At 36.7% G+C, this 27,926-nt stretch overlaps 2 protein-coding genes across 7 annotated transcripts; both read right to left on the bottom strand.

Annotated features, from left to right (window-relative positions):
* Positions 1-354: 354 nt before the first annotated feature.
* LOC114311444 (DEAD/DEAH box RNA helicase family protein) lies at positions 355-23,318 on the bottom strand. Of its 6 annotated transcripts, none has more exons than XM_082867890.1 (21): positions 21,016-23,318; positions 20,880-20,933; positions 20,546-20,658; positions 20,180-20,392; positions 19,501-19,579; positions 18,053-18,106; positions 17,849-17,923; positions 17,683-17,736; positions 17,328-17,372; positions 17,144-17,238; positions 16,929-17,058; positions 16,517-16,615; positions 16,104-16,159; positions 15,911-16,013; positions 9,837-9,965; positions 9,134-9,303; positions 2,810-2,834; positions 2,605-2,720; positions 2,301-2,446; positions 2,097-2,194; positions 355-736 (listed from the first exon to the last, which is right to left on the bottom strand). In XM_082867890.1, exons 1-19 carry the CDS (start codon positions 22,222-22,224, stop codon positions 2,359-2,361), a joined length of 2,907 nt encoding a protein of 968 aa, XP_082724016.1. In that variant the 5' UTR covers positions 22,225-23,318; the 3' UTR covers positions 355-736; positions 2,097-2,194; positions 2,301-2,358. The 6 variants fall into 6 exon arrangements, with proteins under 6 accessions (XP_082724016.1, XP_082724018.1, XP_082724019.1 ...); XM_082867892.1 differs by having other exon boundaries at positions 355-729; positions 21,016-22,932; XM_082867893.1 differs by having other exon boundaries at positions 9,134-9,297; positions 21,016-22,932.
* A 1,051-nt stretch (positions 23,319-24,369) lies between these two features.
* LOC114311443 (Pentatricopeptide repeat (PPR) superfamily protein) lies at positions 24,370-27,052 on the bottom strand. Its single transcript, XM_028257581.2, has one exon. The coding sequence runs from the start codon at positions 26,954-26,956 to the stop codon at positions 25,376-25,378; it is 1,581 nt and encodes a 526-aa protein (XP_028113382.2). The 5' UTR covers positions 26,957-27,052; the 3' UTR covers positions 24,370-25,375.
* Positions 27,053-27,926: the final 874 nt, after the last annotated feature.

Raw genomic sequence — 27,926 nt, 5'->3', positions numbered from 1 at the left:
ACAAATTTTTAAACAAATAAAATCAAGCTCAATATCATAAAACCCACCCGGGTTCAACTTTTGATATTTTAAACGATTTAACTTATCAAAAGTAAGGTGTTCATCCAAAACACCCAGAAATTATCTCTCATAGTCAAAATATAAACCAGTTTTTGTCTAATCTCATTTGCTGCATAAGAAAACTTCAAAGAACACTTTCTTTCTCAGGAATACCATGCTTTTTAGTTTTCACCAACACCAAAATCTAGCAGATGCTCATGCAGAGTAAAGATGCATCTAAAATTGGTGATAGGATCTCAAGGGGGATGGATATGTATAAAATAAAAGGTTAACATAGGACTATGCACCATGACATTTTTGTATATAGCAATGTCTTTCACTTTCATGTCAAAACCTGATCTAAAAAATGCATTTTTTTAATGATGTGCATTGCAGTTCGCAATGTAATTATTATACAATGGTGCCACAAATCAAGACTATAGGTCCAGGAAGTAGGGAAACAAAAGTGAAGGAAATAAATTTATGACTTCAGATCTTCAACTTCGATGATGGGGGGAATAATGTTGGGACAAATGTATGACGGGAAAGGTCAAGAGGCTAACTTGAGCATGGTGGTATGCCATTCTTCCACTCCCATGGACGCTTTCGCTTAATCACTGCACCATTTCTCTCTCCCTTTCTGGCTCTGCATCTCTGGTTTGTACATCCATTGTCTTAAGCCTCCGATTACTGCAACCTAGGCAGAAATACAGCATCCATTATTAGCAGAGTTCAATATTATTGAGGCCTTTATCCTATATTATTTCAAAGGTTTTGAAAAGCGGTTGCGGTCGCCGTAACGGTGGCGGTGGCGCGGTTGCGGTTGCGGGGTGTAAATGCCGTAGCGTAACCGTTACGGTAACTGAAACCGTGAATTTTTTTATTTTTCGCACAATTTGAAAAAAACTTACCGATACACACATTTTTTTTCCATGATCATATTTATTGGGTTTTAAAATAAATATTGATAAATTTTTATAAATTTTTAAGTTTGATCCAATATATTTCATATTTTTAAATCACTATAAATTGAGTTTTTTACATTTTATTTTAATAATTAATGACTTTATATTTTACAAAAAATAATCACTAACTATTATATATAAGATAAACAATGACAAAAGTAAGAGAATAAATAAAAATCTAAATATATATATATATATATATATATTAAGCCAAATAGATAATGACCACACTTATTCTTATTTTTATTATTATTATTATTATTATTATTTTCAAACAATGTATAAATAGACACACACAAACAAAATGGTTGAGTGATAATAGCTAAATAGAATAACATAGGTCTTACAATTTCAACAAATCAATAACATGTTCTTCATCTTCCCTATTCTCTCTCTCTATCTCTTGTTCCTCCATCTTCCCTCTTCTCTCTTCCCCCCATTTTTAACTTCTTTTTTTGTGTTTTTTTGTGTTTTTTTGAAAAAAAGTAATTCAGAACCGTAACGTAACGGTGCGTAACAGGTCGTTACGGCACCATTACGACCGCTATATCAGCCGCTACGGCCGATACACCTGTGAATCTCAATCACATTGCAAAAGCGACCGTAACGGGGCGGTAACTATCACAACCGTTACGTAACGGTTGCGGCCGCTTTTTAAAACCTTGATTATTTCTTATTCTTTTACCAGCATCAAATGTCTACTTTATAAGATACCCCCATAAACTAGCATGTGAAGTCAATTTTATATTCGACTTCTCTCTCCCCCCCTCCCTCTTAAAAAAATGATAACCCCACAAAATTTTTTGCATCTAGAAGGATAGTGAAAGTCCATTGAAGGAATACAAAGACAACTTCTGAAAGTGGGAGAGAAGAGTCACATGCAGGAGGGGGAAGTCGAACCCTTGACCTCATGCAAGGGCTCCCTGCCAACTGATCTAGTCCATGTGGTGTCAACATACATCCTTATTCACAGTTTATTTGGATACAATGCTATATTCAAGTATCAAATTTTAGAAACATAGCATAGATAAAAGTTGGATTTTATGTTTTCATGAGGGAAAGGTATGCAACTGACATACAGAAGCAGCTTACCCATTATAAGTTAGCACTAGAAGTTCATTATCTGGGAAAATCAGAACGACACAATTTGGCTCAAAGATACTATTGGCTGATTCTGCATCACACAATGTCTGCGAAGGAAAAAAAAAAGATCAGAAAATCTGTCTCCCCACTGTCAAACAAAACTAGTTTGAAGAAATGAGAATTTAACTTCAATAAGCCTTGCGTTTGACTTACTGGAAGTAGTTGGCCAAATTGGCTCTTGTTGCGTACGTCACGCAATGAATGCAAAATACTATATTACATCTTTTGTGACAAAATTCATGAGCTCAGCCTTTGCCGCTTCCATTATCACTTGAAAGTTTGTCTGTGTGTACCTTCCCCTGCATTCCAGAATTAGTGTAACTCACTCATCTTCTCATTCTTAAGAAGAAGAAAATAAACATTTACTTTAACCATGCATTGTGGACAAACTATAGCTAACTACCAAGCAAATGGCCCAAATGCATATTAGTACTAGTAGAAATTTGTTCAAGGATACCAGAAATGGGTTTTAGACCAAGTTGCTGAAGGATAGGCTGGACTGGCGATGCCATGCATTATCCTTGCAACAGCTCTGGGAGTAAATTTGGCTTGAGAATTACTCTGCAAAAAGACCTATCACACCCATGAAGAGCAAACATTTTAACATTATGAACAAAGATTTTCCTCAAGTAGAAAATTTATTTAAATCAAGCAAGCACTACCTTTATATCTGCTCGTAAGAAGCGACTGAAAATATAAATGACATTCTCATTAGTACAATACAATGAAATAACTTAAACTAGTAAGAAAAGAAGTTTTAAGGGTACGTTTGGTTCATGGATTTGAAAAAGGGAAAGGAAAAGGTCTGTGAAATGTAGTTATATTTTATTCACATTTCACTTATATTTTTCCTTTCCTTTTCCAAATCGATGAACCAAACACAGCGTAAGGCAAGAGTAAGTCAATAACCTTTTGTAAGAAATAATGTATAGAAAAAAAGAGAGAAAATAAATTGTATGTATTATTATTGATTGATGTAATGTTATATAAATTACAATGATTCATGATTCCTATATATAGAAGAGGGTGAGTGTGTAGTAGGTAAGGAGTAGGTGAAGTGGAGGTGGTAGTGGTGTAGTGGGTTAGGTTTAGTGGAGTAGGTGAGGTGGTAGTGGTGTAGTGAGTTAGGTTTAGTGGAGTAGGTTTAAGTGGGTGAAGTAGGTGGAGAGTAGGTGGATTTTAACAGCCCCCGCAAACTCAAGGGGGATAGGAACTAACCAACTTGAGTTTGGAGAGAGTAACAAAATAAGAAAATACATAAAAATAAAAAAGGATAGGAGACACTGTATGGTCGTGTCAGACCATTGGTGAAGACACTGAATGGTGGTGTCATAACGTTGTAGAGGACACTGTATGGGGGTGTCATAACGTTGTAGAGGACACTGTATGGGGGTGTCATAACGTTGTAGAAGACACTGTATGGTGGTGTCATAACGGTGTAGAGGACACTGGATGGCGGTGTCAGACCGATGTAGAAGACAGTTTATGGGGTCATGTCGGACCGTTGTAGCAGATAATGCTGTGACAGTTGTTGTGACAGTTTACGGAGTCTTGCTGGACCCTTGTAGAAACTAACCGGAATCAATGTCGGGACAGTTTACAGAGTCTTGTCGGACCCATAAAGGAGCTAACCGGAATCAATGTCGGGACAGTTTACAGAGTCTTGTCGGACCCTTAAAAAGTCGCACCCTCAAAAAGTGTGCCCAATCCATAAAAAGGCGTGCCATCAAAAGGCGTGCCCAACTGGCTCTGCTCCAACGCATGTATAAGGATGCGCGAGCAGAGATAAGTGTGCTAAAGGCGGAAAATAAGGAGCTGAAGCGGAAGGCCACCGTTATGTTCCGATTTGGAGGTCCGCCATATGCTGTAGTGGAGGAGCAGGGTGGAGTGATCGTGCCCAGTGGAGTGGGAAACACGGAGGCAACACCGTCAAGGGCCGCCCAGGAAGGAGGCAAGAAGAAAAGACCGGCGGAATAGGCGAAAAAGTGAGATCGGTGGGTGGCCGTCTGCAGAAAAGAAAGCAAATCTTGTGGTTGTTTTTTTTTTTTTTTTTTTTTTTTTTTTTTTGGTGTAAAATGGTGATCGGGGTGAGCCCCAACATGAATAAAATAAGGGAAGGTTTGGTGTGCAAATTTGTATTTTTTTTTTTTTTTATTTTTTTTTTTTTAATATATATATATATATATATATTCTATATATTCTAGTGGGATGAATGATGAGTTGTATGAAACGATGGGAACAAGTCCATGTGGGTTAGGGAATGGCGATGATAATGTGTTGTGGGTGGTGGAAAAAGTAAAGTGAGAGAGAGACACACTGTAACATATTAACATAGTTTATCTTAGGTTTACCGGCACATTCCTTTTCTGAAGATATGCATTCCAGCTCAAACCACTTCAAATAATTCACAAATCTCATCATCACCTCACGTGATAAGAAGACAAATTTGCAGCTGTAACACTGCCCAACGTGGGTGAACAGTTGGTTGATAAAAGTCCTTTGGTGAAGTGATGGCGAATCATCCTCACTCTTGAGCCCCTCCATTACACCAACTTTGGTACCGTTTACCTTGGAAGGGGCTTGTGCATTGGCCTTAACCTGCAAACCCCCAGTGGCAGCAGATTTTGATTTAATCCCTCGTGCATCCACATTTGCTGGAGGTCCTCCAAGCTTGCTGGATGTCTTGGCACCAGAATCGGGTGGAGGAGATGCAACTGGAAAAAATGCAGAAGTAGCGGCGGTAGCAACCATTATGAAAAATCTATCACCAAGCTGAGAAGAATCTGGAAGAGCACGGTAGAAAACGTCAGAAATTGGATGTTTTGGTGGCAGATTCGAAGCTGTCTGAGTGTGGAAAAGCAGTTGAGAATTGCGTGATTAGTGAAGGTCGTTTGGTGGAGAACGGTGAATCAGAGACGAAGTCTGCGAAACAGTGTGCATCTCCGACTTCAAATGTGACAAACGAGCCTGAGGTGGCTCAGAAATGCCCTAAGTTAGGCATGACTTCTGTGCGTGGAAGGAGGAGAGATATGGAAGACGCTGTGGCCATTCACCCCTTGCTTTGCCGCCGGAGTAGTCAGAATCCGGCGGATTTGCACTTTTTCGGCGTTTACGACGGCCACGGTTGCTCACATGTGGCGATGAAGTGCAAAGATCGATTGCACGAGATAGTGAGAGACGAGCTCGAAAGCCACGAAGAAGATTCGTGGAAGAAAATGATGGAGCGAAGTTTCTCTTCTTGCAGAGTTACGGCTGTGGAGAGTGGAAGGTATGTGTAGAAAATTCCAGCGGGCAGCAAAGGCAAAGGTGTCGGCCGGCTGCCCGCCGGTGAGAAAGAAATACAGGCTTAAATCTTATCGCTCTGATACCATGTAAGAAATAATGTATAGAAAAAAAGAGAGAGAATAAATTGTATGTATTATTATTGATTGATGTAATGTTATATAAATTACAATGATTCATGATTCCTATATATAGAAGAGGGTGAGTGTGTAGTAGGTAAGGAGTAGGTGAAGTGGAGGTGGTAGTGGTGTAGTGGGTTAGGTTTAGTGGAGTAGGTGAGGTGGTAGTGGTGTAGTGAGTTAGGTTTAGTGGAGTAGGTTTAAGTGGGTGAAGTAGGTGGAGAGTAGGTGGATTTTAACACCTTTATCAATAATATGAGACATCAAAATTTTAGATAATATGAGATATCAAATTATTAACTCCGCCGGGGTTGTTAACAACTCCGCTCCCAAGCCCGGGTTAAGGAGGAGGGTTATGTGTTAGGTAGCCGACAGCCAACACGTAAAAACTTATGAAAATGAATCCTACTTTGAAGCGTTTAAATGCTAGGTCGTTACCCTCAAGTAACGCGTTGCGCTTGCCTCCGGGTGTTTCAAAAAGTGAGCAAGGAGCGCCACATCGACGCCTGGGTGCGGTGAAAGATGGGCAAAAGTTTCCGCGTTTTTCTAAACGAGCACGGGTAAAGAAGCTAGTCCAAGACTACAAGTGTAGAGTAGTCACTTGGAATATAGGAACCTTAACTGGTAAGACGATAGAATTAGTAGATGTTATGATTAGGAGGAGAGTTAGTGTAACTTGCGTACAGGAAACTAAGTGGACGGATGAGAAAGTTAAGGAAATTGAGGATACCGGTTTTAAACTATATTATAGTGGTAAGGACAGACGCAGGAATGGGGTAAGAATCATAATTGCCAAAGGTCTAGTAGAGAATGAAGTGGCGGTCATTAGGAAAAGGAATAGGATTATGTTAGTTAAACTAGTTATTGGAGGGAATATAGTAAACGTTATTAGTGCATACGCCCCTCAAGTAGAATTAGATGATCAAACTAAGAAGGATTTCTTAGAGCAAATGGATGAGCTCTTACAGGAGATGCCCGTAAGAGAAAACCTAGTTATAGGTGGAGATTTTAAGGGCTATGTAGGCATAGATAAACTAGGCTATGAAATGGTGCATGGTGGATACAATTTTGGTGACAGAAATGAGACTGGAAAGAGTATCTTAGATTTTGCGTTGGCTTCTGACCTGATGGTGGCCAATACTATGTATAAAAAGAGGGAGGAGGATTTGATAACTTTTAAGAGTGGGTCAGTTAAGAGCCAAATAGATTACTTCTTAGTAAGAAAAGTGGACCGCCTAAAATATGTTGATTGTAAGGTGATTCCTGGAGAGAGCCTAACCTCTCAACATAAGATTTTGGTACTAGAATTATGTTTTAGAGGGCAATACCAAGCTAGGAAGGATGGTGGGCGTCGTAAGACGAAATGGTGGGACCTAAAAAGGGATAAACTAGAAATATTTAAGAATAGAATGGATAAGGAAGTTACTTGGGACTTGGAAGATGATGCTAACACTATGTGAAACTTGATGGTCAATTGTATGAGGAGAATCTCAAGGGAAGTGCTTGGATAGTCGAAAGAGACGGGAGGACCCAGCGCTAAGGAAACTTAGTGGTGGAGGGAAGAGGTTCAAGCAGTACTTAAGACAAAGAAAGAGTGCTTTAAAAAGTAGCAAAATGATAGAACTGAGGAAAACCTTAAAAGCTATAAATTGGCTAATAAGGAGGTCAAAAAAGTAGTGAAAGAAACTAAGTTGAAAGCTTATAATGACCTATACACTAGACTAGATAGTAAAGAAGGAGAGAAGAGAGTATACAAACTTGCTAAAATACGGGAGAGGAAAATAAGAGATTTTAATCAAGTTAAGTGCATTAAGAGTGAGGATTCTAAGGTATTGGTGAAGGATGAAGAGATTAAGGAAAGATGGAAGAACTATTTTGAAAAACTATTAAATAAGGAACATGGAAGTACAGCAATAGGAGAAGAAATGACTAGTAATATGATAAACTAAGATTATAGATTTTATCGCAGGATTAGGAATTTTGAAGTGGAGATTGAACTTAAGAAAATGAAATCAAATAAGGCTTTAGGACCCGATGATATCCCTATTGAAGCTTGGAAGTGCTTAGGTAAAAAGGGAGTTGCTTGGTTGACTAGGTTGTTTGGCAAAATTTTGTTGACTAGGAACATGCCAAATGAGTGGAGGAAAAGTATTTTAATGCCAATATATAAGAATAAAGGAGATGTCTAGAATTGAAACAACTATAGAGGAATTAAGCTAATGTGTCATATAATGAAAGTGTGGAAGGGGGTGATGGAACGCCAATTGCGAGATATAACAGAGGTGTTAAAAAATCAATTTTGGGTTTATGCTCGGCAGGTCAACAATGGAAGCGATTTGTCTTTTGAGGAGAGAAATAAAAAAGTATAGAGAAAAGAAAAGAGACATTCATATGGTGTTTATCGACCTTGAGAAAGCATATGATAGAGTGTCCCAAGATATAATATGGTGAGTGTTAGAGAAGAAAAGAATGACAAAATGTTACATTGATGTGATTAGGGACATGTTAGAGAAGAAATGAGTGACAAAAGGTTACATTGATGTGATTGGGGACATGTATGAAGGAGTGGTGACCACTATTAGATCGCCTGCTGGAGAGACAAATGAATTTCCTATCACTGTTGGGTTACACCAAGAATCTACCTTAAACCCTTATCTTTTTGCTTTAGTTATGGATGAGTTGACGAGAAATATTCAAGATGACGTGCCATAGTGTATGCTTTTTGCAACGATATTGTGCTAGTGAATGGGACTAGAAAATGAGTTAATACAAAGTTGGAGATTTGGAGAAAAACTCTTGAATCTAAAGATTTTCGAATAAGCAGAGATATGACAAAGTATATGAAGTATAAATTTAGTAACAGTAACAGTGAAAGTAGAGGAGAAGGGAAGATTGTGAACCAAGAATTGCCTAAGAGTAAACATTTTCATTATTTAGGGTCGATTATCACAACAGCGGGAAAGATTGATGCGGATGTGGCCCATAGAATTAAGGCGGGATGGTGTAAGGGGAGAAGTGCGTCTGGGGTACTGTGCGATAAACAAATACCCACTAGACTAAAAGGTAAGTTCTATAGAATGACTATTAGACCAGCGATGTTGTATGGGACGGAGTGTTGGGCAACCAAGAAACAACATGTAGATAAGATGAGTGTTGCTGAAATGAGAATGCTAAGGTGGAAGTGTGACAAAACTAGACAAGACAGAATTAGGAATGAGTATATTCAGGAATGGGTAGGAGTAGCACCGATAGAAGATAAGTTGAGAGAGAATCGATTGAGATGGTTTGGTCACATTCAACGGAGACCAATAGAGGCAGTAGTGAAGAGATGCGATGCTGTAAAGGTAGAGGGAAGTGTTAGGGGACGGAGTAGGCCGAGATTAATGTTGGCTAACGATGTAAATAAAGATATGGATTTGCTTAATTTGACTAACGAAATGGCCTTTGATAGGGCCGCGTGGAGAAGAAGGATCCATGTAGCCAACCCCATTTGATGAGACTTAAGGCTTAGTTTGGTTTAGTTTGGTTATGAGATATCAAATTATTATATATGTGCATTACATAAAGAGTTACAGATTTGTCAACCTGCTTTGATCCATCTTATTAGGTACATCACTATCATCATATCCATTGAAGTATTCCAAAATCTTCTTTTGCAAGCATGGTGTATGTTGGGAATCATTGCAACCGTTTATCTTCTTACACAGTTGCACCGCAAAAGCTGCAGCATTAAACATTGCATCCATTTTCTGCACCTAAGTCAATCAAAAGCAAAACGCAATTCATTTGCAAGTAAAAATAACATGTTCCAAGACTTTTTAAGAGACCACAGACCAACCTATTTGGTTTTGACATTCATGAGGATTATAAACTTGTGCTCATGTGAATGACTAGCCAAGATGCATCAGCCCATGCAATGTGACCTACTGGATGGGTTATGGCAAAAGATTGCAGTTTGCTGCTATACAACTATTTCTTGATCTTTGACTTCAGCAAAAACATGAAAAAATAAAATTGCATTTCAATGACTAAGAAGAGGGCATTTGGAGCTCAGGAGTCTCAAGCTTTGTTCAGTATTGTAAAAATACCACGGACATGGCCCCCAAAAGTTGACTAATTGGTGCAAGGTTGTATGAACACAAAACTCCAAACGTTACAACAAACAACATTTCCATGGTTCAGAAGCCAATAATAATTATTAATACCATTCAGCTGATAATTTTTACCCCACATATATATAGAGTTGAATTGAAAAGGAAGTAACTTCAGAATTAATACATCACAATACCTTGCAACTTTCAACCTCAGATAACCACTTTGTAAGGTGTGCTGTGAGAGAGCAAAAATCCTTTGGGACATCCACAATGGTATAGCAATAGGCTGGATCCTTCATTTCATATGTGATCTCTCCTTTTGACTATGACAGAAAAATAAGCAGTTTTGTGAAAAATGTATCATCTATAAATCCAAAATTTTGACATACACAATTTGTTAAAATTATGAACAGAATTACATCATATAATTTAAGGAACATAATAAATAATATTGTAACATTGAATGAACAATAAATCAAAGAGCATAAAACAATTGCAATGCAAAACTACAATTATCTGAAATTATGAATATTATAGTTTAGAATTTTACAAAAGTTCTAACATCAATTCATTAACTACATAACAAAAACTACCGTTTGGTAATTATTTTTGCATTACTTCAGCTATGATAAAGAAAATGCAAGGAAGAAAAATAAAAGTCTAGATCCCCAACAATTACTTCCTTTGCCCTTCAAAAGCAAATGAAGAACACAGCCTTGCAGTTTGTCCTAAATTTATCATAGATCTGTCCAATTTGTTGTTCCTCTAATTTGAAACAGAGAAGACAACAAAACTCTCTGTCATAGCTTTGTCAATTTTGTGATTAATATTACATGTCACACGCTAATCTATCTTCTAGTATATTGAAAAATCACACACTGGAATATCTAAAGTCTGTAATTTCTTCTCTTCATTCTCACTGACACCCTGATGACGCTGTGCCTTTACTTTCACATCCTCAAGATGATTTTCCCAAATTTCAGAAGAAAACTACATAAAGAATAAATTGACCTTCAGATGATTGGCATCCCTGCCTCAAAGTAAGGGTCAAATCAATACTTGACTAGGCTGCATTTCATTTTCTACAGTAACTAGTGGAATTTATCGAAGTTACAATGTGAAATCAATAAGAATCAAGAACTATAGAGTACATTATCTAGAATACAGTTTCTGAAAGAATTCAACTCTATGACATATTGCTGGAAATTTGTGTTAATGTATATAATAAGATAGTGGCATGTATATAATATGATAGTGGTGTTGGTGGCAGATAGTGGCATGTATAGAATATGATAGTGGTGTTGGTGGCAGATAGTGGCATGTATATAATATGATAGTGGTAGATAGTGGTAATATATAATATGTAAGTGGCATATAATGGGTTATAATGATGTTTGTAATATCTCCTATATAAGGAGTGTCATTTGGTCTTGTAAGATAAGAAGTTTTGAATATAACAGAAATATATTCCTTCTTCCTCATATTTTCAGAGTTCTTCTTCCTCATATTTTCTAAGTTGGTATCAGAGCAACAAAAAACACAGCAGCCCTAAAACCGTCATAGCCATGTCGGAAGTCACGTCCGAAACCACTTCAACCCCTGCCGCTGCCATTCCGGTGAAAACGTCCAACTCTCACTCTGTCCAAATCACCACCATCCGCCTAAATGGTGATAATTTTCTCCGCTGGTCACAATCTGTCCGGATGTATATCCGTGGGCAAGGAAAGATCGGTTACATCACTGGTGACAAGAAGGCTCCTGCTGTTAATGATCCGCTGTTCGACAGTTGGGACGCTGAAAACTCCACGGTTATGACATGGTTGGTCAATTCCATGGAGGAGGATATAAGCTCTAATTACATGTGCTATACTACTGCACAAGAATTGTGGGATAATGTTAGTCAGATGTATTCTGACCTAGGAAATCAATCTCAAGTTTTCAAATTAACTTTGAAGTTGGGAGAGATTCGTCAAGGAGATGATTCCGTCACCAAATATTTCAATTCGTTGAAAAGGTTGTGGCAGGATCTTGACATCTTCAACACAAACGAATGGAAATCGGTTGACGAATGCAACCACCACAAGAAAACTGTGGAAGACAGCCGTATTTACAAGTTTCTTGCCGGCCTCAACATTGAGTTCGATGAAGTGCGAGGAAGAATTATTGGCAGACCTCCTCTCCCATCCATTGGCGAAGTATTTGCCGAAGTCAGAAGGGAAGAAAGCCGAAGGAGCGTCATGCTTAAGAAAAAAGGTACTGGTGAATCAATTGAAATTTCTGCTTTAATTAGCGATACTGCGGCCAACAAGGCTGCAAATTACCAGCGCAGGTTTGATGATAAGCCACGGGTCTGGTGTGATTTTTGCAACAAGCCTCACCATACACGCGAAACGTGTTGGAAGATCCATGGCAAACCTGTCAACTGGAAAAGCAGCAAACAAGGAGAGAAGAATCGTGGCTTTCCTACCGCTAATGAAGCCGATTCAGGTCCCTTCAACAAAGAGCAGATTGATCAACTCTTAAAGCTGATAAAATCCAACTCCTCATCCGATACTCCTAGTGTTTTGTTGGCACAAACAGGTAGAAATCCTAAAGCCTTCTCTTTCCTAAACTTCTCTCCGTGGATCATAGATTCCGGTGCCTCCGATCACATGACTAGTTTTTCCCATTTATTTAGTACTTATTTCCTTTGTTCTGGTCATGACAAAATCAGAATAGCCGATGGTAGTTTTTCACCTATTGCAGGAAAAGGATTTATTAAACTAACTGAGAAAATTAATCTCAATGCTGTTCTTCACGTCCCCAACTTAGCCTGTAACCTTTTGTCTGTCAGTAAACTATCTAAGGATTCTAATTGTCGTTTTACATTTTTTGAATTCCATTGTGAATTTCAAGACCAGAACTCGAGGATGATGATTGGGCGTGCTAGGATGCTTGAAGGTCTTTACTACTTTGATGAAGTACCTGTTAGTAATAAAAAAGCTCAGAGCTTTAATAGTACTAGTTCAATCTCTGTTCGAGAAAAAATAATGCTATGGCACTATAGGCTAGGACATCCTAGTTTTCTTTATCTGAAACATTTATTTCCAGAATTATTTAAAGGGATTGATTGTTCTTCTTTTCATTGTGAAAGTTGCATTTTTGCAAAATTTCATCGCTCTACTTATTTGCCAAAACCTTACCAGGCTTCCAAACCTTTTTATTTGATTCATAGTGATGTTTGGGGCCCTTCTAAAATCACTACTCTTTCTGGTAAAAGATGGTTTGTTACATTTATTGATGACCATACCCGCTTATGTTGGATTTATTTGATGAATAAAAAATCTGACGTGAAAAATTTATTCACAAATTTTTACAATATGATTGAAAACCAATTTCAAACCAAAATTGGTATTTTACATTCTGATAATGGAACAGAATATTTCAATGAGCAGTTGGGTGAGTTTTTGGAAAAAAATGGGATTTTTCATCAATCTACATGTCGGGATACCCCTCAACAAAATGGCATTGCAGAACGAAAAAAAATAAACATTTACTTGAAGTAGCACGTGCTATAATGTTTTACATGCATGTTCCTAAATATTTATGGGGTGAAGCAATTTTAACAGCCTCTTATTTGATAAACAGGATGCCTACAAAGGTAATACAAAACACCTTTTGATTGTCTCAAAACTTTTTTTCCTGACACGAGGTTGTTTTCTGATTTACCCGCCAAAGTTTTTGGATGTATTGCCTATGTTCATGTTCCCAGTCAATTTCGTTCAAAACTTGACCCCCGTGCTATAAAATGTGTTTTTTTGGGTTATTCCTCAAACAAAAAGGGGTATAAGTGTTTCGATCCTCAAACCAAGAAATTTCATGTGAGTGTGGATGTGTCATTTGTGGAAACAAAATCCTATTTCCCCAGCACTTCTCTTCAGGGGGAGACAAGTGGAGTAGAAGACCATTTTTGGGATATTTCTATCCCGCTCCCCAATGTCATTTATCCTACACAAAAACCACATCTGTCTGATAATGATCACTTAGGAGAACTAAGTTCTATGGTGCCTAGTCAAGAAGATTCTTGTTTAGGGGGAGAAGTACTACAAAATGATCTAAATTTTGAGCTTCAGGTTTATACTAGGAAGCGATTTCATCTGAGGAATAATGACCCGAATGTCCATCCTAATGACCCGAATGTCCACCCGAGTTCTGGCATCGAAATTTTAGGTAATCCTATTCCTTCTATTTCCGACCTTGATGTTCCTATAGCAATTAGGAAAGGTGTCCGAAATTGCATTAAACATCCTATTGCAAATTACCTCTCCTATCAAAGACTGTCTAAAAACCATAGAGCTTTCACATCTAGGATTTCACACTTGTTTGTTCCAAGGAATATACAGGAAGCATTGGATGATCCGAATTGGAAATTAGCAGTCATGGAGGAGATGAATGCTTTAAGGAGAAGTGGTACTTGGGAGATAGTTGATCTACCCAAAGACAAGAAAACAGTTGGGTGTAAATGGGTGTTTACGACAAAATGTAACGCAGATGGAAGCGTTGAGAGATACAAGGCGAGACTGGTGGCTAAAGGCTGCACTCAAACTTATGGGATCGACTATCAGGAGACGTTTGCTCCTGTTGCTAAAATAAATTCCATCAGAGTACTGTTATCTCTTGCAGTAAATTCAGATTGGCCTCTACATCAACTTGACATTAAAAATGCATTTCTCAATGGTGATCTTGAAGAGGAGGTGTTCATGAGCCTACCACCAGGATTTGAGCAGAGACTTATGCAGATTGAACAAGTCATTATACGGACTCAAACAATCACCAAGAGCGTGGTTTGAACGCTTTAGAAAGGCAGTTATCAGTTGTGGCTTCTCGCAGAGTCAAGCAGATCACACAATATTTTATAAACATTCAAAAGACAGTAAAATTGCAATTTTGATTGTTTATGTTGATGACATCATTTTAACTGGTAATGATGAAGCAGAGTTAGCAGCCCTCAAAGAGAAACTTGCAAAAGAATTTCACATTAAGGATCTGGGAGCCCTCAAGTATTTCCTCGGAATGGAATTTGCAAGATCCAAGGAAGGTATATTCGTTAATCAGAGAAAATATGTTCTTGATCTCCTTGGAGAAACAGGTATGCTTGGTTGTAAGATGGTGGAGACTCCGATCGAGCCTAACTTGAAGTTACAAGCTGCTAAGGCTGAAGAAGTCAAAGAGAGGGAACAATATCAGCGACTTGTGGGGAAATTGATTTACTTGTCTCATACGTGGCCTGATATTGCCTTTGCAGTCAGCATAGTAAGTCAGTTCATGCACTCACCAGGGGCAGAGCACTTTGAGGCCGTTTATAAGATCTTAAGATATTTGAAAGGAACTCCATGGAGAGGCTTACTGTTCAAGAAACATGGACATATTCAAGTTGAAGTATACACAGATGCAGACTGGGCAGAAAGTGTTACAGACAGGAGATCAACATCCGGATACTGCTCCTTTGTAGGTGGGAACCTAGTTACATGGCGGAGTAAAAAACAAAATGTGGTAGCTAGAAGTAGTGCAGAAGCAGAGTTCAGAGCTGTTGCCCATGGAATCTGTGAAGTAATGTGGATTAAAAGAATTCTTGAAGAATTAAAGCTTTCTCACCCGACACCTATGAAGGTCTATTGTGACAACAAAGCAGCTATATCTATAGCTCATAATCCAGTTCTACATGATCGCACAAAACATATAGAAGTGGATAAACATTTCATCAAGGAGAAAATCAATGCTGGCATAATCTGTATGACCTACCTTCCAACAGGTGAACAATTAGCTGATGTGCTAACGAAGGGACTACACAAGAAGCAATTTGATAAACTGACTAGCAAGCTGGCTATGGACGATATCTTCAAACCAGCTTGAGGGGGAGTGCTGGAAATTTGTGTTAATGTATATAATAAGATAGTGGCATGTATATAATATGATAGTGGTGTTGGTGGCAGATAGTGACATGTATAGAATATGAGAGTGGTGTTGGTGGCAGATAGTGGCATGTATATAATATGATAGTGGTAGATAGTGGTAAATTGGTAATATATAATATGTAAGTGGCATATAATGGGTTATAATGATGTTTGTAATATCTCCTATATAAGGAGTGTCATTTGGTCTTGTAAGATAAGAAGTTTTGAATATAACAGAAATATATTCCTTCTTCCTCATATTTTCGGAGTTCTTCTTCCTCATATTTTCTAAGTCATATAAACTTATTTTCAGCTTAATTTGCATAAGTACAAACCTTTAGCTTCTGCAATTGATTTAATATGTCAATAGATGAAACCCCAATGATATTTGCCACAGTGGGAATGTCAAACACATATTGCCCATGCTTAATATCAGACCTGAAAATGTTAAGCATACTAAGAGTTACATGAAGGAGAAAGCATTTAATTTCTTCGTGTAATCAGAGCTTAAGACAGCACAGCACTCACTTCTTCAGAATTGCTGCAATCACAATATCCTTAGCAGCAAGCAATGCAGGGGTAGTCTGCAATTGTTTTATTACCATAATCAACAAGTGCTAATCAAAGAATATTAGAACAAGAAAAAATCTGAATAAGCTCACAAAGTTGCACATAGCTTTCAATGGCAATTGAACAATTAAGAAACTCACATATTTGTAGCTTAAGTTATTCAAAAGTAATTTTATTATGTGTGTGAACTAAACTACAGTTGCACAAAACAAGAAGAACTAATGATTGCATTGATGCTTTATGCATGTCCATGCCTTTACATGGCACTGTCAAAGCAACAAGTAAAGGTTTGAATAACCTCCCTTGCTCAACCCAGAATGCAACCAGAGAAAGAGAAGTCTGACATGATTTTTAATTAATTTGCAACCTACCTGATGGAAATTTATGGTGCAGGTTACATTTGTTTGTGGAAGCAGACGCAAGTACTGCACTTCACCCAACTCCAAATGTGTTAGAATGGTCAGCATCACCTGCCACAGTCAAAAACCAGCAGTTCAAGTCTTACGATGCATGTAGATATGCCAAAGTGAACTCAAATGGAAAATGCTTTATCATCATTCTAGTATTTCTACCAAGAGGAAGATGCCAGGATACAAATCTAAAAGTAATAAGCAGTTATTGATGAAAATGAACCAAGCTTCACAATATTTTCTATGTCCTTAAAATTATCAAAAACTTCATGGAAGGTCAGTGTAATTTACCCTTTTTTTTTCTTCAAAAAATAAAGAATTGTCAGGAAATTTGAATTTGCATTAAGTATTAGAAGTAGAATGCAGGAAGAACCTCTTCTTTCATATCAAATTTACGCGATGCAGGCTCTTTGACTAAAGAGCAAACTTTCCCATGTGAATCCAATTCATTAGTAAAAACTTCAGAGAGGAATCTGCTGACTGCATATTCATCCACACCATCACTGTGAAGCACAATATTTTTGGTTAATTTCAGCTCTTGAAAACCATAAATCAAAGCTAAACAGAATATGAAATGCATTGAATCACCTATATGTTAGACTACGAAGCTTAAAATATGTGCTATCATCAAAAAAGAGATGGCAATAAGATAATCTACCATCGCGTCCAGCACGTCCGATCTCCTACAGAAAAGCATGATTTGTTTTGTTCAGAAAAATTTTACATGAACATTATCTTCCAAAGAACCAATGGTTAAGAAACAAATACCCACCTGGACATACTCTTCCAAGCTTTCTGGTAAAGTGTAATGGATAACCTGAGATAGAAAGCTTCAGTGCAATTTCTACAATGTAGTGCCATGCTAGACGTGTGTATATGTGACAACAAGATATCTCATAACAAATAATGTTGCTTAGTGCTGCTTTTACATGAAAGCATTATAAAAATTCATACCAAGATATGATTACCCTGCTGTTGGTAGAGAAACCTGACTGTCCAACTTTTTAATAACTACAACTTTTGAGCATCAATTAATTATGTGTGTGGGTGGGTGGGTGGGGAGGGGGGGGGGGGGGGGTGTTTGTTGCAGAAAAATAAAACGAGTATTTTAAGGTCATTGTTCTTACAGCTCCAACATCACTCTTGTCAAGCCCCATGCCAAATGCCACAGTTGCAACAACCTTCCAGAAAATAATTCAAGTACATGAATTAGCCATATGTCATGACATCTTACTACATAAATAGAAATGAAAATAAGTTTCAAAGCCAAAGTGAACCAGAACAATTTCTTACCACTCTTATCTTGTTGGAACAAAATGATTCCTGAATACGACTTCGATCCTTTGAGGGTATACCACTGTGGTAACTCTTTATTTATTATTATTATTATTTTTTTTTTGACAAGTTCAAATAAGTTACCATAAAGAATAAATTAGTTTCATATGTAAGAAATCATGTATGATTCAACTGAATCAAGAAAGTATATGAGAGGCTAACCATTGCTTGAATATTGTTGTCGCTTAAGTATTTGCTTATCAAATCAGTTTCATACTGCAAAATAATAATTTAATCAAAAGCCAGGCAGTCAAAATTGCAATGTAAATAAGTATAAAAATTCATCCAATTGAATTCTGTATTGTCAAAAAAATCATTTTAAGCAAACGATTTAACTATCTAAGGCCATGGTATACACTATGGGTGTGTTTGATTGGACGGACTGGAAAAGGGGGGATTAGAATCCATCGGACTTGAATCCTGGGACTGTGAATCCCCCGGACTATTTGGTCGGATTAGATATGTATCCTGTGTTTGTTTTTTCATGGGATTAGATGTCTGGATAGGACTATTTTCAGTGAATCCAACGTTTGGTTGGACGGACTGGATAAGATAAATGAACAAAAGACTATTTTACCCTTTTTCAATTGTTTACTATGTAATAGCAATATTAAACATATCTTTAATATTTTAATTATTTTTAGTAAACATTAAACATACTAATGGTTAAATTTTGTTTAAAGATATTTAAACATACTAATATTGATAAAAAAATTTGACTGGTATAGATTATTTTTATTTAAACAAATAAAAATTTATTGTTGAAATTAAACATACTAATGGTTAAATGTTTAAATTTTTATTTAAACAATTAACATTGAAATTATTTTGATGTACAGATTATGTTTAAACAATTAACAATTAACAATTAAATAAATGTTGATGTATAGATTATGTTTAAACAATTAACAAATGTTGATGTAATTAACAATTAACAAATGTAGATGTAATCAAATGTTGACGTATTAAAACATAATTTAATAGATGTTAAATAAATATACATGTTGATGTACAGATGTTGAAATAATTTAATAAACATGTTGATGTACAAATGTTTAAATGTTTAAATAAAACATAATTTAAATAAATGAAATTATTTATTGTTGAAATTAAACATTTAATTGTTTAAATAAAACATCTATTAAAACATCTATTAAATTTAAACAATGAAATTAAATAAAACATAAACAAAATTTTAAAATAAAACATCAATAAAATATCTATAAAAAATTATTTTAAAAAATTAAATAAATAAAACATTAATAAAAAGTTAAATAAAATTATTTTATTTTTAAATTGAGACATTTAAATTTTATTGAATTTTATTAAATATAATACATAATTAAATAGTAGAGGGTCAAAATGGTCATTTTCGCATATAATCCAAACAGTAATTAGTCTCCTACTTTCTGTCCCACCCCCCAGGACAGGATAGTCCCCCATATGGGGGACATGGAGTCCGGCCGGACATGGAGTCTGCCGGACTAAAAAAAAATCAAACGACGGATAAGGTGCACTATTTGGATTACAATCCAAATAGTGGATAGTCCCCCCTCCTAATCCCCCCAATCAAACACACCCTATATGGAAAGAACAACTCATGGGGTTACCTGGAATTTGCAGTATATAATAATGCTTTGAACTTCCGCAAAGGGGGAAGACTTGATTAACATCATCAGATCCTTCATTCTGTTTGGTAAAGATAGTTAAACATGAGATGAGAAGCAACAACCAGTTAGTATAGATGTAAAACTAAGAACTTAAAAGGCATAATACTTGAAAATCTGTATTAATCTAAGAAGCATGGATACGGACACGTGACACGACACGGATACAACACGGACATGCTGACACAATAATTTTCAAAAAATGCAAGACACAACACGTGAGGGACACGCATGAAATTTATAATTTTGTATATTTATTATATCTTATATATATGAATATATCATTCAAAGATAATAAAAAAATGTAATATAATATTAATTCCTATAAATTTATATGATTTTTGTTTTATTATTGTATTTTAAGGTGTTTTGTTCAAATTTATAATTAGTTTAACATGTATCTAATTCATAGACACATGTTTTTAAGTGATTAACACGTGTGTCTTCCAAGTGTCCCAAGTGTGTCCGGATCTTCAAAAAAAATTTAAAAATAGGACACGTTTTAAAAAGTATCGGACACGTGTCCAAAGAGTGACGCACACGACACGGATACGTCACCTTTTTAGCAGTGTCCGTACTTCTTAGGCATCAACACTTAATACAAAAATGTTTTTACACTTGCCTATTTCTGCTCAAAGTAACTGACAACTGTAAGTTGTCCCTCAAGTGGCTTGCCTTGATGAGATTCGTTGGGGAAATCTCCAGAGCACACATTACATCATTCAAAGTTTTGGTGGTTGCAGTTGCAGTCATTGCAAGAATGCACTGAACATTAAGCATATCACGGAGTAAGGATGCCCTGAGCCTCATATACGAAGGCCGGAAATTATGTGACCTGGTAGAAGGTTTTAAAATTAGTCTAAATTGTTCAAAAATACATGCAATGAAGAATGAGTTCAGCTAGAATGCAGCACGTGCAAGCTAAATCATAAAATGGAGGCTAATGAAATCAGAAGGTAACAAGTCAAAGGGCACAGCAACAACTCACCATTCAGAAACACAGTGAGCTTCATCCACCACCAAAAGTGATATAAGTGGAGTGGCAGAAAATATTGATATAAATTCTGCATTCAAAAACCTCTCTGGTGACACAAAAAGCACCTAAAACATAAACTGTACTAATTTAGCTTATCAAACTAATGTTCAGAAAAAAGAATTGTTTGAATCAAATAGTAATGCACATGCATAACTGTGATCTGAATACAGTCACGGGGAAGTCAAACAATCCTATTGTATTTCAATATATTCTTTCACAAATACATAAAATGGTAGTAAAACAATTGAACGAGCTGCAATTGCATTCAAATTCTTAATAAAGTCACCTTTATGGTTCCTTCTTGTATCATCCTCAGTGTTTCAAACATTTCTTCAGGTGTCTACAGCAACAATAAGGATCAAATTAGGAAATAAACCAAAAACAGGCACAAACTCAGAGAGAGGGAAAGAAAGGGAGACCACCTGAGTGCTACAAAGAAGACTACCCTCAATCATTGAAGGAAGCTGTTTAAGTTGATCAATCATCAATGCCACTAAAGGACTCACAACAATGGTAATCCCCGGTAAGACCAAAGCCGGTAACTGATAACACAATGATTTCCCAGCACCCGTCGGCAAAACCAGCATCGTAGATTTTCCAGAAAGCACCATTTTGATTGCTTCCAATTGCCCATCACGAAACGACTCGTACCCGTGTGTGAGCTTCAACAACTTCAGTAAATTCTCATTGGACGCCTCATTTCGAACACCCATCACAGCCTCTTCCAACAATTCTTCATTAATTTCAAATCTTGGTCTCTTACCCACCTGTTGTGTATCCAAACCATCTTCCTCACAAAAACCTTCATTCTCAACCTCACCACCATTTTTTGATTTCCTCTTGCTCCCTCGAAACGATCTACCACCACTTGATACATAGTAACTCTTTCGTTTCCCCTTGAATTTTGACTTGAACTTGGATTTGTACTTGCTTCCATAGCCATTAATATTTAGCCTCACAAAATTACCTTCATTACTACATTTTTTCAGCTTCTTCACTGGCACTGTATGAACATTACTTCCTCCAATCAAATTAGGATGTCTCTTCAAAACCTTATCCAAATTTCCAGCACCAATCGCTTCAATCTCAGCTTGAGGTGGCTTTGGTGTATCAATCTCGATAGACTCTAAGTTGAGGGTCGGTCTTCGAATCTTCGAGAACGATGCGAACTTCGAGAAGAACAAACCACCGGCTTGAACATTGTTAATGGAATTCTCAGCAGAAATCACTTGATTCTCATCGGATGGGCGGCGGATTTGGAATGGTAGGTCGGAGAGGTCTGGAGAGGGAATTGGGATAGGTGATGGGTCTGATTGAAAGGGTTTTTTAGGGTTGGAATTTGATGGTGGTTTTGGTTTAGGTTTTGAAATGGGTTTTTGGTGGGAAATTGTGGGTTTGAGCTTTATTTTGGATTTGTTGGAGGAACGAAGAGTGGGCGGCCGTGGTGGTAGTTGCGACGGCGGTGGCGGCGGAGGAGGTGGCGATGGGAGATGTCTGGGTGGTGTTGATGAGATGTGAGAGCCGTCGGAGTCGGAGTCGGAATCGGGATCCATGGATGACGATGATGAAAAGGGGAGAGAGAAATCGAAACTACTAGTATGAGCTTTCCAGGGCATAAGCTTTCCCGCCATTTTTTTAATGGAGGTAAAAAATGTTTTTTTATATATTTTTTAATCGGGAAAGATTATGGTATCACGAATCAAAATCTTTTTCCATACAACATCTCTACCGATTCACTTAATTTTTCATTAAATTTAAGTAAAAAAATGACAATTTTCTCAAACTTATACAGAATGCTACAATGGTTGATTTTCATCAAATTTGCTCCAGAGACGGCCGGTAAGGGAAAAAAAAAAAATATTTTTTTTTGAATTATTTGAACTTATCTATTTGAACTGTTTGAACCTTTTAGTGGGCCAGTCGACCGGCTGGTTGACCGGTAAGGCAAAATTTTTTTTTTTTTTTGAATTGTTTGAACCAATCCATTTGAACTGTTTGAACCTTTTAGTGGTCGACTGGTTGGTCAACCGGTGGGGCAACCGGCAGATTGACCGGTTCCTCTCCTCCAACGGTCACAAACAGTAATTTGCTAAAATGTGTATCATGTTCTCAGTTTGATATTTTTTTGTTCAATTCTCAATTTGATACCAGTTTGGTGAAATCGTTGGAGCTTCAAAAAGGGCCTTTTTCACCAAATTTCAAATTTGATGTCAGGTTTGGTGAACTGACCATCTCCAATGGTTAACTTTTTTTTTCATAAAGTCTGAGTAAAAAAAGGACCATTTTCTCAATTTGATATTAGCTGCTCCAATAGTTATCATTAAAGGCAAGGTTGACCAGCGGGTCAACCGGTCGGTCGACCGGTAAGACAAAAAAAAAACATATTTTTTTTTTCTTTTTGAACGTGTTTGAACCTACTTATTTGAACTGTTTGAACCTTTTCCGGTCGACCGGTGAGGTGACCAGTTGGTCGACCGGTGGACCCACTTGCAACGTTACAGCACAGTAAATTAGTGAAGGCTCACGTAGATTCTCAGTTTAGTGAAAAATTTGCTTTATTCTCAGTTTGATATCAGTTTGGTAAAATCATTTGAGAAAAAAAAATAACTTTTTTCATCAAATTCAAATTTGATATTGAATCTGATGCAACGTTGGAGATGATCTTAGTCTCTCTCCTTGACTTCCTACTTATTGGGTCATTGGGTCCAAATTTCAATAATCCAAACTGTTCACATTTTAAGATTTGTTGAATATATTATACTTGTAAAAAATTAAATTAATCAGATTTCAGACAATACGTGCTTGAAAAACTGTTTATTAATTTTTTTTTAAAAATAGGTTTTAATTCGATGATCCGAACACGTAATTTCTGATATCCAATCAACTTAATTTTTCATAGATATGATGTATTCAATAAATCTTAAAATGTAAACGATTCAGATCATCAAAATTAGGCCCAAAAGTGACCTAATGGCCCAACAAGTAGAGAGTCAAGGAAAGAGATCAAGAAGATGATCTTGATTCACATATCACATGCATCTTATAATTAATATATATATATATATATATATAATTTCATATTTTCTAAGTGATAATTGAAATTCAAAAAAAAAAAATCATAAATAAACACAGAAAAGTCATAACCAAATATTTTAAAATAATGTCGTAATTAAAAAAAAATTAATCACAATTAAATAATGAAATAGTGTAACTAAAGTGCATATAGAATGAGGTGTTTATAATATAATTCTCCATAATAATAAACTTTAAAATGTGTTGAAAATTTGTATTAATTTTAAATAAATTTCAATTGAGGCCTCATTTATCAACTATACATTTTAGTCAAAAAATAAAAAAAATCACTATAGATTGTTATATCCCTCTTTCTATTTTTATACACATATTTTTGTAAAAAATTATTAAGATAACATATTCTCAAACAAAGCCTGAGTCAATCAATAATCAAAATTTGATTTTAAATTTTTTTGTATTAATTTTTTTTAAAAAAATTGTCACTCATCCAAACATTTTGTACGTTTTAAGAGTGTTGCGTGTCCACCATTCTCATATGAAGCAAAGTCAAAGGAAAATGAGTTGGACCCCCTCAAGAAGGCATCCCCTTTGACCCCCTCTCTTTTTGATTGGCCAATTTTTCTTTTTTCTTTTTCTTTTTTTCCTTCTCCTCCAATCACTATCCGCCACGTGTGTGTGAGGGTGGTGGGGGTGGTGATTGGAGGGGGTCTCGATCACTTCCCAAGTCATAAAAAAGTAGAAAATGAAATAAACTGAATTGTTTCCTAAATGGAGTTTAGGTATAGAGATGAAATTCCAAAGTCAAAGTTGTGTTCAACTACAGTGAATTCATCATCTACTTCCGATTGTTTCTGAGAAGTTACACATGTTTACAAATCATTTTCCCCGAGCAACAGAAATCTCAAGATTCTCAAAGCGTGCTGGCTGGCAGGAATGATTTGCATATGACCCCATGTAGTCTCTGTTGGTCCACCGCCAATCCAGGAGAGCTTTTCCTGCCGTTCGAACCACCTATTGTACAGAAATGGATCCTTATTGCAAGGGATGCTAATGGGGGTGAATTCTTCAAGCAACATGGGAGTTCTGGCACAAAATTAGTCTTTGAATTTGAGTACTCACTAATTGAAGAGCTGCATTGGCCTATCACCATGTCCCTAAAACCAATTGGTGTCAGCAAGGGCTTGCAGTATGTCCTTATGGCATTTGACATCGCACCCATTAGGCTATTTTTAGAATGGTTGTAAGGAGCGACATTGTGTACCAAGCATCTTGCTAGTTTACTAGTCTCTTCTCACCTTTCACCGCCAGTGCTGTTCAAGAGAATTCCAAAGGAGATGAGTTGAAATTCACTGTTCAGAAAACGACAGGTAACCAATCTCCCAGAACAACTCAGAGAAAAGACAAACGTGAACCAGAAGAGTGGATTGCAACTTATAGAAACAGCTTCAGAAACCTTTTCTGTTAAACAGTCTTCTTCTCTTCTCAACAAAATGTAATACTCAAGATTAAATAGGACAGAGAACCTTGGCATGTTATCTTGGCTCCAATAACATTAGCCCTCAATAAGCCTAGACACATTCTGATCTTAAGATTAGATGATGGCACGGCACTACTTTTAGCTCGGAAGAAATAGATTTGTGAGTGTAAGTGGTGTTTGAGATTTCCATATCAAATTTAAGCAACTTTGAGGTACATGTACAAAGGGCAGTGTTTGATGATAAGAGGAGACAATCCCAGCAGAGCTATAAACTAAGAAAAGCCAACCAGACAACCCAAAATTGTGTAGATCTCCTCTGTTTTAGGATGTGTTTTATCAACAGAATAGAACTGGTGAACTTGGTTATCAACCTCAATCCAACTGCAACCAGGTGCCTTATGAGCATTTTGCTCCTTCAGAATCTTCCTTACCTTCCTAACCTCGTCCCACTTCCCCGACTCTATGTAGATATTTGCCAACATTGCACCATAACCACCATTATTCGGATCGATCTCAACCAGTTTCTTGACAGCAAATTCAGCCAAATCTATGCGACCATGAATCTTACAGCCGTTAAGCAAAGATCCCCAAACAACCTCATCAGGCAGCATCCTCATCCCCCTTACAACTTCCATGACTTCTTCAAATCGTCCTGCTCGACCAAGAAGGTCTATTAAGCACCCATAGTGCTCAATCTGAGGCTCAATATCATAAACCCTAGTCATCAAATCAAAATAAAACCAGCCTTCCTTGACCAATCCTCCATGGGTACAAGCATTCAACAAACCAACAAATGTAACCCCATCTGGTTTTACATCACCTTTACACAGCGTCATTTCCTCAAAGACACTGATGGCACCCCCAATCTCGCCATGGAGGGCAAAACAATTGATCATGGAATTCCACGACGTCAAACTTCTCTTTTTAGTCTTGTCAAAAACCTGTCTTGCTTCTTTTAAGTTACCACATTTTCCATACATATCCACCAGAGCATTGGAAATATACGAATCAGAACCAAGCCCATTTCTATAAATATAGCCATGGATGCATCTACCAATCTGAAGCATACCCGTGTGTCCACAGGCTGAGAGTGAACATACAACTGTAACCTGATTCGGCCTATTCCCTGGACACGGCTCTTCCTCTGAAAGGCTAACCATTCTCCTAAACAGAGAAATTGCCTCCGAAAACAGCCCGTTCTGTGTACACCCCGCAATCACAGCGTTCCAAGACGGAACATCCCTCTCGGGCATTTCTTCAAACAGTAACACCGCATTCCCCATCTTCCCAAGTCTAGCATACCCAGAAACCATAGCAGTCCAGGACACAACATTCCTCTCGGACATTTCGTCGAACAACTGTCTGGCAGTCCCAAGATCAGAACAAAACCTCGAGTACGAATCCAAAAGCGCCGTTTGCACAACTGGGTATTTCTCAAAACCATATTTCAATATCTGGGTATGAACCAGTTCAGTCCCACGAGACTCCATAACTTCCGGGCAAGACTTGAGGACGTGGGGATAGATAAAGTGGTTGGGCTGAGGGCGTCTCCGGCGAACCATGTCGCGGTACAAGAGAAGGGATGACTTGTGGTCGGAGTGGGAAGCATAGGCAGTGATCATGGCGGTGCAGAGGTAGATATTGGGGGAGTTGAGATTGTCGAAGATGAATCGAGCGTAATTGAGGTTGGAGAGGACGAGTGTGCAGAAGCGAACGAGCTTGAATGCGAAGAACTGGGTTTGGCCGTGGCCGATGGAGATGAGAAAAGCTTGGAGTTGCTTCAAATGGTTGATGTGATTGCATTTGTCTACTATTGCAAGTACATATTGATTCAGATTTGGTTGGGTGATCATGTTATGTTATGTTGGTCTCACTTGCCTTATGCTTCTTCTCATGCTGTTATGAACTATTTATTCTTGCTTTCTTTTTCGAGTAAAAGTTTGTATAAAACTCATAAATCAAAAATAATAATAATAATAATAAAACATAAAACTGTTTTTAAGTGTTTTTGCTTGATATTCAAAATAAATAAAAAATAACAGGGATTGACTAATAATAGTAACAATTCTCTTTAAGCATAATTAAAAAAAATTCTTATTTAATGGAAAGTTATAAGTCGAACGCAACAAATGAAAAAATCGTTCATTATATTAAATCGGATCATAATTTAACTATTCCACAAGTTTTAGTAAGTGAAAGTTGAGAATAGAAGTAAATTAAAATCATATTACTCTCAAAAAATACTCAAATCTAGAGTCACTTGCACACCAAATTCAATGATAATTTTTTTTTTTTTTTTTTTTTTTTGTTTAACAAATCCAGTGCTTCATTTGTCTCTAACTACATTTTATCTTTGGCATTATAAAAGGTAAACCAAATAAATTATTCATATTTACTTGAGATTGACTCATTGCATAAACAAAATCATTTTAAACATATTTTAAAATTTGTTGTATAAAAAAAAAAATAGAACTACACGAATTAAATTATTGATTTCAATAAAAGTTTTAAAAATAAACAAACCCCAGTCTCAATTCATGCTTTTTCACCTCAAAAAATAAAATTATATAAAAATAATGAATACGTTTAATTTATTATTTGTTCACTTTTAAAATATATGTGACGGTAGAGATGCGCCGTTTTTAAGAGGTGTTTGTTTTGTTCCCACTTTATAGGTATGCCTTTATTTTTTCTTTTCTTTTTTTAACTACAAGTCTTGAAACGATTTTTTTTTTTCCCTTTTGGTTAAAAAGAATTTATTTTATGAACAATGCAAAATTGCAACAATAATAATGAATATGAATGAATTGGGTTTGAATTCAC

The sequence above is a fragment of the Camellia sinensis genome, chromosome 5, assembly GCF_055761805.1.
Source record: "Camellia sinensis isolate YWXY chromosome 5, ASM5576180v1, whole genome shotgun sequence".
Taxonomy (NCBI): domain Eukaryota; kingdom Viridiplantae; phylum Streptophyta; class Magnoliopsida; order Ericales; family Theaceae; genus Camellia; species Camellia sinensis.
The sequence above is the reverse complement of the archived record's forward strand: the minus strand, read 5'-3'. Positions and strand labels throughout refer to the sequence as shown.

Coding starts and splice junctions, on each gene's coding strand:
- LOC114311444 (XM_082867890.1), bottom strand. CDS start 22,224: ATGGCGGGAAAGCTTATGCCCTGGAAAGCTCATACTAGTAGTTTCGAT. Junction 20,393..20,545: donor GCTCACTGTGTTTCTGAATG/GTGAGTTGTTGC, acceptor ACCTTCTACCAG/GTCACATAATTTCCGGCCTT. Junction 2,447..2,604: donor TGGTCTAAAACCCATTTCTG/GTATCCTTGAAC, acceptor TCTGGAATGCAG/GGGAAGGTACACACAGACAA.
- LOC114311443 (XM_028257581.2), bottom strand. CDS start 26,956: ATGATCACCCAACCAAATCTGAATCAATATGTACTTGCAATAGTAGAC.